A 13,383-nucleotide genomic window follows, 5' to 3' on the forward strand; every position below is an offset into this window, starting at 1 on the left:
AACAATAATTTGCTGTATCTACGTGATACTAGTGTAGCAAACAAACTTAGATTATTATTTTGTACATTATTTTATATCGTAAAATAACTAAATATCTTGTAGGCGGTTCTTTAAGTGCGCAGTAGCATTCTGGGAAATGTAGTCACTTCGAAGCTTTATTGATATGAACAAAAGTGCTTTTAAAAAAGAGAAAAAATATGGTGGAAGCATACTTTTCTATTGAATATTCTGAAAGAAATGTAAACAAATAAAATAAGATGGTAACAAAAGAGCGACTCAAATAACTCTTGAAGTTTAATAGAATATCTATAATTTAAAGACATTTTTCATTTACATTAATGTAATTACAGTGAGATAAACAGAACGTTAGAGAAAAACCTACTAGATATAGCAAACTTAAGAAATATTACACAATAAAATTCACACGTAGACTTTAATAGACGATAAATACAAGAGGAAAGAATTTAACGTAGTAGAAACAAAATATCTTAAGGCAATGGTTTTGTTAAATGGAGGAAAGTTGAGAACGAGGAAACAAACATATTTACTTCAGTAGGTTTTTAGCTTGAAAACTTTAAAAAGTGGTGTTTTTGCACTTGAGTAGATTAGATACGACTCTCCCTGATAGGTGAAATATTCCCAGTCGCTGCATCCAATCGTGGGAAGCCAATGAACTGGAACAAATCCTTCATATCCCTGCCACCTGCAAACAGAAAAAAAAATCAAAGAGGAATCACATCCCTACAGCTGTTAATCAGTTAGAGCTTTAGACTGGTTAGTTAGTGTGTGTGTATCATAAAAACATAAAGAAATATCAGAACATTTTTGTTTTTCTATAATAATATGTCAGGTATTACATGACAACAATGATTTTTTGGGGGGGAAAAGATAGGGAGAGGGGTTGCTGACAAGTTAAATACCTATAGAGAATGCTGTTGAGAGAATAGGATTCTCCATTGAAAGAATTTGCAACAACCAAAAAATGTTCCTCCCCGAGGCTGAAGAATTCCCAATCGACAGCACTGAAAAGAGAAATTGGGTGATGATAACTGCTGAAAATATTTTAAAAACAGAAAAAAGATCTGTTTCCACAGGTACATAATTTTTTCCCTATTCCACCTTCAACTCGTTACCTGTAGGTGACAATATCCTGGAAGCGTACAAACATTTGTCCACCAATGTCCAACTCATAGATGGTTGAGTTAATGGTGTACTGACTTGGTCCGGTACCAGAGAGTCTATGTCCGTTGGCCACAACCAAGAAAACTCTGCCACCAATCTGAAACATTTCCCAGTCTGTGGCACAGAATGTCTAAGATGATAGAAAAGGTAAATCAAGAGATTGTCAGTCTATCAAACAGCAAAAGAATGCACTTCAGGTAGAGTTTCCTGTGTGGTCCACTTCACCTTTTCATGCATAGACAATGTTACAGACCTGCAGATGAAGCAAACATTCCTGATCATCAAACTATGACTCCATCACATTTGACATTTTAAGTGTTATCTTGATGGTGAACTAAAGAGTGTACCAACGGCTTAAAGAAACTGACATTTTTTAAAGCATTTATTGTAAAGACACATTACTGCCACCTGCAAATATTATTGTTCTGTAAGTATTTGTTGCTGCAGAAAAGAAATCCAGCTGCAAATCCACAAATTGATATTTTGGAAGTCTGCTGGCAATTTTTGTGCAAAAATAACCTTAAACAGAAAATAATATAATTTATTATTTGCAGAATAAACCACTAATGAGATATTTTGAATTCAGTTTCATCTTTAAATACCCACACCAATGAGTATTTTCATCATGTTCCTTTCTGGAGATGGAGGACATAGGTTAAGAAAACTGAGCTTAAATTAAATTAAATTTTAGTGCATTTTTAAAATTTATTTAAATCCCTGTGAATCAGGAGCACATGAAAAAATGTTGTTTAAAAAATATTTTATGATATTGAAAACTTTGAAGAGTATATAATATTATCCTACTTATATGTATGTAATTCATGATTTGTAACTCAAAAAATACATTTTGTGCAACTTTGTGTACTTGCAATTGTGTATTCACATGTACAAAAATGACAAAATTCAAATAAATACAGTTTGCGCGCACACAACTTAAAATTGTAACAGCTTGACATTAACTGCACACACATAAATCTTTAAAATGTAATTGCTTGTTATACACACAAATAATACAAATTAGTATAAAAAAGTAAAAATATGTTTTTTTAACAACACTCAACATTAAAGTTTCTCTAATCTCATTGCAGCCTCACTTTCCCTGCAGCGCCATCGCCACGAAGCTCTTCCAGGTGGCGCGAGGTCCTCCTCGACACAGAATAGAGAAATTTAAAAACGCATTTTTAGACTTTTTTATAATAAATATAGGGAATATGTGTTTAAGAAAGTGGAAAAATGTTAAGTATTCAAAGCAGCTGAAAAGAGAACTCATAAGAGAGCACAAATCTTGAAGATGTGAGAAGAGTCTCACATCACATTTGTGCGTAAATTTTTTACACAATTTTTTATACAAATTGAAAAAAAAATAAAAGATTTGTGCGTAAATACGGTTTTGTGTATGTGTATTAAGCGATTTGTGTGTGGAGGAAATAATTAATCACCTTTTTCTAGAATAAAATGCTTTTTCAGAACAAAACTTTTTTCACTTTATTGACACCTTGACAGGAGATCAATATCATACATCTAAACAAAAATATGTAAAGAATTTATAATAAAAGGAGCTCTAAGGTGTATTATTGTTTTAACAGAAATGTAAGAATCGTTATCCTGTAGACGATATTATTCCGTGTCATTTCACAGCTCACTTGGCTAAAAGGTGTAAAACATCTGGATTTTCTTCTCTCCTTTGATGATTTCGCGTAATTTATTTCCAGCTGCCCTGAGGTGCTTTTGTAAGTCTTTATATCTATCAGTGGAATTTCCCCATTCTCACATCTCCGACCATTTCCTAACATGGCAATCAATGTGTCATCGTGCTTCCATCCAGCGGAGCAAGATTCAAATATAAAATGATTCACTACCAATTACAAAGCGCTGTCACCGCTCGAGCAAATCACGCCAAACCACACAATCTATTTATAAACCAGCTTTGAATTCATTTATAGACTTCTTCCTCACTGCACATGTCTTTCCTTTTATCATATCAGCACATTTAGGTTTGTTTTTCCTACTCATTTGCAAGATCATGATCTCATCAAATGATATCAAAGCTTAGATGGTGAGAAACTGAATGAATATGAAAACATTTAAGCTCACAAAAACAATCTCTCAAAAACAGCTTCCAGATTTGCACTGTTGTCTTGGATGACAGACTGTCTTAGATTTTCCAGGCTATTCTCAAAGCCAGTTAAATCGTTTCTTTTGCCAGAGTTTTCACCACAAACCTTAATTTTCTGGAACACCTGGAACCTCCCATCAATCCAAACGTAGATGACAGAGTCTACAGAAGTGGTTACTCCATCAAAAGCGTTTGCCACCACAAGGAAGTGGTACGGACCAACACTGAAGAACTCCCAGTCATAGGCCCCTGACGTTGGGATCGTCTGGTAAATTTCAAAAGCCTTGGTCGATTTGTTCCACTTGTAAATCACACTTTCTATGGTGTGGTTGTTGTTGCCTGAAAGACGAATCAGTAAATGGAAGGATTGAGTCATTTATTTATTTATGGTGTCTGTAGAAACCTCGTGAGAAATTCAATTTTTACCCCATCTGTGATTGGCCACAGCGAGATATGTGTTATGATTGATGTTAAAGGCCTCCCAGTCTCTTGCACAGAAGGTCTGCAAAGTCTGGAATGACACAAACCGCTTCCTTTTTTTGCTCCACTTGTAAATAACGGAGTTGTCGGCCCCTGAATCTTTGCTTGACTGTTTCTCTGATCCGGTCTCAGAGTTAGAAACCACAAGGAACGTCTACAACAAAACAACAAAAGACGGATTGAGGCTAAGCTTTTAGTGAGAAGTAGTCATCCTTACAAGAGTTGGTTAGACCTTCTTGCCCAGGTTGAAATGTCTCCAAGCCAAAGCTCCATGAGTGCTGATGTTCTGGTAGAGCCGGAAGCCTGAGGAGGTCCACAGATATACGGCTGAGCCAGAGGATGGAGACCGGTGAGCCATAGCAGCCATTAGACCTATCCCAGGTATCTGGAACACCTGAACACCAGAGGAAGTTTGACAGTGAGCTGAAAATTTGAATAAAACTCCAAAAGAACTTAAAGACCTTGCTTCTATGGACCAACAGATTCGGTTTATTGAAACTGAAATCCAAAATCCATCTTTTCATGCACAGACGAGCATGACAAAAATTAGAAAAGTGACTAAACTGACCCTAACACCGACAAAAAATGTGCTACAGAAATACAGAAGATGAATATCTACATAAATCACTGACAGGTATTTTCCACTAAGAACAGATTTACTGAATTCCAATTCTAGTGTTAAGCTCTCCCAACTATGCAGTAAAAAGTCAAACTAAAACACTTTTCCAAAACTAACATCCATCATCTTAAGCTGACATCAGAGTCCTTTAAGGGTTTCCTAAAATAATATGAAGTACAAGTTTTTTCTTCTTTCTGTAGCTTTAAACCTGAAAAGCTTTTCTCATCAGGAAAACCAGTGTCAGAATGTGTCTGATCAATGGGTTTTGGGCTTTAGGCTGGAAAATGTTTTACTTTTAATTGAAGCTGCAATCAGATTTAGCTGAAAATGTGTCTGCAGAGAATTTCTTGGTTTGGCCTCCATTATTTCTCAGTTATGATCTATCATGGCAACAATTATGTATTTGTGATTTAATGCATTATTACACAATAATTAATATTAAATAACATTTTTAGTCACTTTTAACCATTACTAAATGTATCGAACAATGTATCAGTTAGAAGTTAGCTAAAGTTTATTTAACCTTACATAAAGACTAAAGTAAATAATTACTTTAGACATTATTAAGGCGTTAATAATATAATAACAAGCAGATTGCTGATGCATACATAATGCTAAGCAATTATATGTGGAAACATTTATTAATGTTTCATAATGCAATAAGTAAGGTTTAATAATAAACATTAGTTAACTTCTAACTAATGCAATAAATAATACACTTATAATGCATAAAAGAGTATATTAACACTTCATTTAATAGTTAATAAATGCTGAATAATAAACATTTGTCAACTGCTGACTATTTTTTTAAATAATGCATTTAAAGATGCAAAGTAATGCATAAAAGCTGCTATTAACACTTTATTTATTAGTTAATTATGCATTAACTAACATTAATAAAGAAACCCATGTTATAAAATGGCACCTTTAGCATTGTTTCTGTCTCTTATTTCTATCTATTACTGACTGCAGGTGTGATCATTAAACTCAGCAGATGCTTCTCTTCTTCTTTCAAGTGTTATTTTCTGGACAGTCAGTGACAATGTGATTCACGGTTTTGCCCTGTAACACTCGTGTTTCTGCCAGCAGCAAAACCTTAGGGCCTCTATGAAGGAATTTCAAATACAAACCAATAAATGCATTGCTTTTTTAACAGAGGGACCCTGTGCTTTCACTTAATACTGAACTGTTCCTAACATCTACAGGGTCCCCCAAACTCAAAACAATATTTTGTATCGCCTACCAGGATTGTGGTGCTTTTACTGGAGTATTCAAACACGAATCCCTTAATGCCTGATTTTATTTACCTAAAATTATTTTCATTGTTTTTCTATTTAAGGTGATACAAAATCAAGTGAAGTCCTGGATTAAATGGTATGCTGTGAATTAGTGATATATGGTATGAAGGGGTTAAACGACTGAAATGTGGCAAAATTAGATGACATTAAAAAACAGAATTTTTTTAAACATGAGTTTTATTCTCTTTTATTGAGCATGGTGTTGGATGCTTCATGGTTTGGACACGTTCCACTGTAAAAACCTAAAAAGTTGTCAGAACTAAAAAAAAAAGAAAACAATCATCCCCCAAATTCTTATGAATACTTGTAGAGATGGAGGATAACTTTTCAGAATCCTGATTGCTTTGTCTGCTAAAGATGTACCAAAATGCATGTAAAGGAGCTTTAGATTGCTTTGACTTTTTGTCCCATAAATGGTCTTGTTTAAAAAAAAAATCTTATTTTAATTTTATATTTGGTAAATGACACAGACTTACAAAAAAGTTTAAAGAAAACAAATGGAATGTGTTTAACCCTGAGGAACCTTTTTTAATATATATATATATATATATATATATATATATATATCAATCATTTGCCTGTACCAAAATCTATGAACAAAATATGTCAAATTGGATTAATAAGCCCAAAAGAAAATTATTCTTTGGCTCTCCAGGATTAAAAGAAGCTGAAAATAAAAATCACCCTTTCAGAGAGATTGCACACTGTTTTTGTTGTGGTTGCTTTAATGTGTCATCAAAGATTTCTCTGAACACTCTTGGGAAGTAGAGCATTTATTTCCATCAGGTAGTTCGCTTTTTTCTTCTTCCTTTTTTTGATTTCATTTTAAGCAAATAATATGTTTTAAAATCCAACTGTTAACAATTCCATACTCAAAAAATGCATAAAAAGTCATCTAAATACCTCTATATCATGTGTCTCTGAGCTTGTGGTAAGGACTTGCTTTTCTAGCAAGTAATCCAGCCGTTTGTGATCTACATTGACAAAAAAAAAAAAAAGTTTGATTATTCTGTAAACATAATATAAATATTTCCAGGTGGAAGTGTTCTTACCCTCCAACAGAGTAATCCACGCTGAACCATCGCAGAGGTAAAGGGCTTTCTTTTCTTGACTGAACCACAGCTGACCTTGTTGCAGCTCCGTGCAGGTCCTCTCCAAACCCACTGAAACTCGCTTCTCAGCTGCCGACAGATCATAAAAACACGGGTAAGTGTAAAATAAATACCCTCTTGATTAGCTTGACAGGGTAGATTACCATCAGAAGTCACATCCCTCTGCCTCCCTATGATTGGCAGGTCTAGGAGCAGCGGTGGCACAGACAGAGCAGCTAATTTGGAGTCAGAAGAGGGGCAGATCTGATGAGTCGCATCAGAACCTGGCACCAGAACCAGCTGTCGCAGCAAACCCTGAAGATGGGACGGTAGGTAAAATATTAATTAACTGCACAGATAACGTTGTGCTTCAAATTGAAAATACAACTCACAGAAAACAAGCCCTTCCATCTTCCACGACTGCCAATGTGGAATCTGGATCCCTGAATGTTGAGGTCTGAGGAAAAGGGCCTGGAGGGAACGCTGAAACAGAAGATCATTATTACAAATAGCTGAGGTTCGCCGTGTTTCTTCTGTAAATGAGCTGCCGCAAAACTCCCTGCAGTCAAAGCATTTTATGTGTTGTGTAATTTTTAATAAAGTGCTAGAATATGAGACTTCAATTTCATGTCTATAAATGCTATGGATGTTGCACCCTTCAGTGTTCCAGAGGGAGTTTCCACTCAAAACCGTTGATCACTTACTGTCAGATCACTATCGTACAGCTCCAGGGAGAGAGCAGATTGAGAGCATTATATCACACTGAAGGATCCAGTTGAGAAACAGGAAGATATTGTGGCTTCAGACAGAAAAAAAGAGCTTACATTTCTATGGGAGAGTTGCAGTCCACTGTGAGCCTCACGTGATGCTCCCCAACAGCTAACACGAGAGTGTGCCATTGGTTATCAGCCAGTCCAATGCCTCGAAACACCCACTGCTCTACAGCCTCGGAGCCACCTTTCATAAGAAAGTGCAACCGTTTTGGGGATATCTTCAACCCCAGGAGGACATCACCAGGTTCTGGATTCCTCTTGACTTGTATCTCCATTTGCTGCTTCTTTTCAGTTGAGCTTTTCCCTTCATTTGTGTCTGAAACAGCTTCCTTCTCCTCGTGTTTGCTTTTATTCAAGTATTTTGGTGCCAGCAATGAAAAGACATGTTCATTTCTCTGTGTGAAAAGAAGAAGAATGTTTTAGACAATCATTCAGCTGCAAAGATGTGTTTTAAATTGATTTTTTAGCCGTGGTGCAGAGACAGAACAGCATATTTCTGAATGGATAATTGCAGGTTATGTTGCTGCTATTGACTGCGTATGAGACTAAGTGGCGGTCAAAACAGGAAGTACCCGCTGGTTCCAAGAGGCCAAAATCCCTTAGACTTCTGTTGAGAAATAAACTATTACTCAGTTGTTATATTTATCGAAAAAACTTTACTTTTCTTGCTTTTTTTCTTGCTAATCCCATTTTTTCCCCACAATTCTTCTTTTATGCAAGTTAAGATATAAACTGACCAATCAGATGCCTCAACAAAAGTATGTGGTTATATGTCAAACGTTTGATCGACACATTCTGCCAGGCCAACTTTTAAGTGGTAGGGGTGTGGCCCTCCGAAAAGCTCACCTCTGATTGGCAAGAGTGGTTGCCATAGAAGTGAAAACTCAGACCGACATGGACCAACCATTGCTTATGGACAATTTCTGATTCCAACCATAGACAGTATATAGAGAGAACTGGATAGATTATCCCTTCCCTCCCTTATGTTCCAAATAGGCAGAACCTGCTGGTCCGAGAAAGCCAAAATCCCATAGACTTCTATTGAAAAATAAACAGCTGTTACTGTCATACTGTTTGTCAGAATAACCATTCTTGCTCTGATGTCTCTTATTTAAAATCTCATTTTTTTTCATAATATATTTTCTTTATCGCAAGTTATTCAAATTATAAACTAGCCAATCAGATGCCTGTTAGAAAGGATGTAAAACCTCCATTTCCTTAGAACAACTCTTTATAGTATTTTAAGGAAGATGTTGATACAGTTTTTAGGGGACAGCACTACTTCCAGTCCAACCCCCAACACAAAGAAGAAATGATTTGAATTAATCATATTTTTAAATGTCTTGTTATTCAAACTTTTATTGGAGTTAACATTTGACATCTCAAGGAGCAGGAGCTTTTCCTTCCTAAATGTGAGGAAAGTGGGAGCAAAACATTAACAAAAAAATTAAAAAGAATAACATTTTAAGATATCACCTCTTAAACTTCTGTTTAAGTAAAAGAAACCACACATTTCCAAGAAACTTCACACATATTTACTGAAATTAAAATATAACAAAAACTTTTTGTTTATACGAATCCTTATTAAAATGCTTATTTTGTCTTGTTTGTTGCGCATTTGTCTGAATTTTACACATTTTTCTTTTTATTTATCTGTATTAATCATCCACATTGAAGGGAACTGTACCTGATTTTTATTATACTAGGTATAATGACAATTAAGAATTAGTATTCCATTCTACTCTATTCCAAAAAAAAAACCAAAAAAAATCCTACAGAAATCAAATAAAAACAAGCCACACACTGGAAAATGAAGGAAAATGTCAGATGGAAAATGGTAAAATGGTACTACAAAGAACAAATTATTCCTATTTTTTTAAAGAAAACTAGTAATTGTATTTTAGGGGAAGGATTAGTGGCTGCACAGCAGTGTCGTGGTCAGCACTTTTACTTCACAGAAAGAAAATCTGAATCTCATCTCTGTGTTTTTACTTGTGCATACGTAGATCTTCTTCTGGCACTTCCTCCAACAAGCCAAAAACATGCTTCGTAAATTGACTGGCAGCTTTAAATTGTCCTATAAGTGTGAATGTGAGAGTGTGAGGTTGTCTGTTTCTGTGCAGTGGATTGACTAACAGTGTGTGTCCTGATTTCACCCCTTCAGTAGCTGGGCAGGCTCCAACAAAAGACTCCAAGGCAGGTTCAGAAAAATAGATGGATATTTATCCATCCATTTTCTCAACCTGCTGCATCCCTTTTGGGGTATTGGGGCTGCAGGAGTCTGTCCCAGCTACCGGGCAGGTTACCAGTGTCTTGCAGGGTCACACATTCACACACATGCACATGGTACAATTTAGAGTTAGCAACTTACCTATAAAGAATGTTTTTGGAGTGTGGGAGGAAGTTCCTGGAAAAAAACCCCACACATGCAGGCAGAACATGCAAACTCCACATAGAAAGCTCTTTATTTTTTAAGAGTTATTATGGGGATATCCCCCAAGTTCAACCCAGAAGTTGAATTTTTAGGTAAATGACAGTTGCAAAGGTAAACGGACATGTCTCATGAGTTTTGTGAGCTTTATAAAACAGCATGAATGATGTGTGAATGACTAGACAATGCAGAGTCAGCAGTTTTTGAGATGCGCTCACCTTGGCTGCAGTGCGAGAGACTTTCAACGTCAGAACAATGGAGAATTCTTTGGGGAAAAGGTCACAGTTCACCAGCAGCTGCGAGAGAGGAAAGCTCATGGAGACGTCGGGGCTCACAAATTGAACTCCCCTCACTCCATCGGCCTCCTTAATGCGCACCCCAGGGACAAGTCGGGAGGTGTCCCTCTCAAGAATAAAAGACAGAAGATCCAGAGGAAGGACATCTGTGGAAATTAGAGAAATGGTTTTACTTTTCTTAGTGTTGTCTGAACAAAGTGATCAGGAGGGATGTCTATGTAAGCTTCGGAAAATGGACACTTGAAGCAGTGATGGAGAGGAGGACTGTGAATAATCTCTCATCCATCATGGGTAATCCTGAGCAGCCTCTCCATCCTGTATTTGACGGTCAGCGGAGCACCTTTTCCAGGAGGCTAAGGCAGCTACAGGAGATTATTCCTGCCTCACTCCATTGGACCATAGAGCTCGTCATCCTTGAGTCGTAGATAAGATTCTTTTTTTTTATTTAACCTTTACTTAATCAGGAATTTCCTATTTAGATTAAAAATCTAATATTCATTGAAGCCCTGGTGGTGATGAAGGAGACATTCATACACATATACACCAAAGGACAATTAACAGTAAAATTCAGAATCTTAAAATGGCCTGTAAGAGCCAGAGTCTTTAACTTCAAGTCCTTTTGTAGATTGTTCAATGTTGTTGGTGCAGAATACTGAAAACCCACTTTCCCGGATTCTGTCCGATCGCTTGGTTCTGTCAATTCTTGCAATCTTTAAGGATACTTTCTATTTGAGATTTATTTTTCTAAAAGTTGCTTGGATCCAACTGATTTTTTTTCCTGATTTTCATTATTAACACTGTTTGTTTTGTCTGTTCACTGACCCTGTACTCCACTGCTGCAACAATCAAATGACCACAGGTGGGGACTCAGTCACATGACTTGGACTTGAGTCAGACTCAAATCATGAATTTGACGACTTCAGACTCGACTTGGACTTTCAAAACTCTGAATTGTGGCTTGACTTGGACTTTAAGTCTTTGACTCGGAAAGACTTGTGTTTGTTTACATCCGCGTTTGGTGTCGGCCGAACATCCAATGGATGGGATTGATCCAACAGTTCAACCAATCAAATTGCAGACAGACCCCCCCCCCCCAAAAAAATATGGACACATGGTCTGTGAGATTAGAATTACTCATTTTTTTTAATGACTTGAAAGGACTTGAAACAGTAAAAGTAGGACTTGTGACTCGACTTGAGACTTTTGGTCTTGACTTGTGACTCGACATGTGACTCGACTTGAGACTTTTGGTCTTGACTTGTGACTCGACTTGGGACTTGACTCGGACTTCAGGACAAAGACTTGAGACTTGTAAAACAATGACTTGGTCCCACCTCTGCAAATTATCTTAATTGTAAATGTACAACTTGCAAAAAAAAAAAAAAACAGCGACTGACCTGAGGAAGAGTTCATGTCTCCCAAAGAATTTTTCAAATCCAACACAGATGTCTTTAAGCCCAGAAAAAACCTCAGAGAAACTACCAAAACTACAAGAATCTCAGAGAACTCTAAATAAAACGGATTTATTACTAATATATATCTATTAAAAAGTACTCATTTGTATTCATAACCAACGTTTAACCACATTTTGGGGTCTTAAGAGAAGATCAGATCATGTTGCTCCACTATTGTCTAAAATGAAACTATCCTTTGCTGAAGTCTGAAAGGTTTGTAACCTCAGAATGCCAATAACCTTTACCTCCCTGTAACCTGGGAGGAATGACTTTAGGAGCTTGTGCAGCTTCCATGTGATTTGGGTGGGGTTGTCATAAAATATAAGATAGTATTTGGAAAACGATACTAACGGGAGAGCACTCCGAGTACTTACAGCTTGATGACAGCATCCCACAAACATTCAGCTTGTGTACACTAACCACATCCAATGTCTGCACTTGTTTTTGGAAGTTAATTGAAGTCAAAATGGGACACACATGAGGGCGCAGACGAGCGCTCCCGCTATGCAGACAGTCGAAATTATCCAAAAGAATTTTAGCTGAAGGGGTTTCCCAGGTTTTGGATGGAGCTACGAACAATGCATTGAATAATCATTAACTGTTGAGGAAAATAAAAAAGTTTTGTACCTTTGCACTGTCTCCATGTGCCGGTGACCGCATCAGTGGCCCTCAGGAGAAGCAGCAACCAAAACATCAGCGTTGACATTGTGACAAAACTGGTTGTTTCAGTCGACAGTTGCTAAAAATGTCTACAGTCATTGATCCTTTTCTTAGGTGATGACACAAAAGAATCTGATCATCCAGCGTGTAAATCCAGGAAAAAAGTTTAAAAAAAGTCCTGCCAAACAACCTCAGATGTGCACTGAGAGAAATCCACTCATCTATGAGGAGATTCCTGCACCTGCAGCTCCTTTTAAACACCGGAGCCATGCAAATCACTAAGCAGCCTGTCATTCATCCTCCCTCCACCATAAATCTGACAGCACATTTGCCTGAGGGCTGTGCTACGCTCATGTTTACAGCACACCAATTGACTAATAGGCAGGCAGACGCAAGATTTGAGAGTGACTGCGTAGGAAACGTCTGTCAGTGGGGCATTTTTAACATTTCTTTATTAAAATAGAAAACAATAAAGCACAGGTGACCTTTGATCTGGTAATGCATGGATGGATATGAGCTGGGGGTTTATCATTTTCATCTTTATCCCAGAGTTTATTACTGGAGAAGCCAAATATGTGCATGAAATCCACAGTAAAATAACTCTAAAATCTGATCCTTCATTTTAAAAAGACAATAGGGTTCAGCTAGAAACTTTAACGAGAATTTCTCTTTGAGTCGGTGTCACGGGGGCACGTGAAGGTCATCAAATTGCTAAACAAATTCGTCATTCGTTTAAGTTTGTTGATCGGTTGCCATGGTCACAGAGGCATCTCAACCACCATCAATCAGCATATTTACAATGCAAATAAATTATTTTCGTCACAACCACATGCAGAGATGAATATCTAAGATAAAAACGACAATCATCTCTATGACGGTCTTCCTGCAAGAAAAGCAGGAAATGCTTGAAATGACTACATTCCCATGTGTAAACTTGGTTTTGATTTTTTAGTTGGAGGTATCGATTCAATTAATACTCCACT

The 13,383-nt window shown here is 36.9% G+C and overlaps 1 protein-coding gene and 1 long non-coding RNA gene across 3 annotated transcripts; one reads left to right on the top strand and one right to left on the bottom strand.

Annotated features, from left to right (window-relative positions):
* Positions 1 to 61: 61 nt before the first annotated feature.
* LOC112155576 (thrombospondin-type laminin G domain and EAR repeat-containing protein) lies at positions 62 to 12,730 on the bottom strand. Of its 2 annotated transcripts, XM_024287330.2 has the most exons (13): positions 12,368 to 12,730; positions 10,209 to 10,432; positions 7,611 to 7,954; positions 7,179 to 7,269; positions 6,951 to 7,101; positions 6,748 to 6,876; positions 6,599 to 6,669; positions 4,011 to 4,172; positions 3,725 to 3,932; positions 3,405 to 3,637; positions 1,134 to 1,312; positions 921 to 1,022; positions 62 to 703 (listed from the first exon to the last, which is right to left on the bottom strand). In XM_024287330.2, exons 1-13 carry the CDS (start codon positions 12,444 to 12,446, stop codon positions 550 to 552), a joined length of 2,127 nt encoding a protein of 708 aa, XP_024143098.1. In that variant the 5' UTR covers positions 12,447 to 12,730; the 3' UTR covers positions 62 to 549. The 2 variants fall into 2 exon arrangements, with proteins under 2 accessions (XP_024143098.1, XP_036065775.1); XM_036209882.1 differs by having other exon boundaries at positions 6,599 to 6,876.
* Positions 6,250 to 7,600, top strand: LOC112155781. Its single transcript, XR_002920847.2, has 4 exons — positions 6,250 to 6,626; positions 6,732 to 6,901; positions 6,991 to 7,115; positions 7,181 to 7,600. It is a non-coding gene; the product is annotated as an uncharacterized LOC112155781 (long non-coding RNA).
* Positions 12,731 to 13,383: the final 653 nt, after the last annotated feature.

The sequence above is a fragment of the Oryzias melastigma genome, linkage group LG22, assembly GCF_002922805.2.
Source record: "Oryzias melastigma strain HK-1 linkage group LG22, ASM292280v2, whole genome shotgun sequence".
In the NCBI taxonomy this organism is placed as follows: domain Eukaryota; kingdom Metazoa; phylum Chordata; class Actinopteri; order Beloniformes; family Adrianichthyidae; genus Oryzias; species Oryzias melastigma.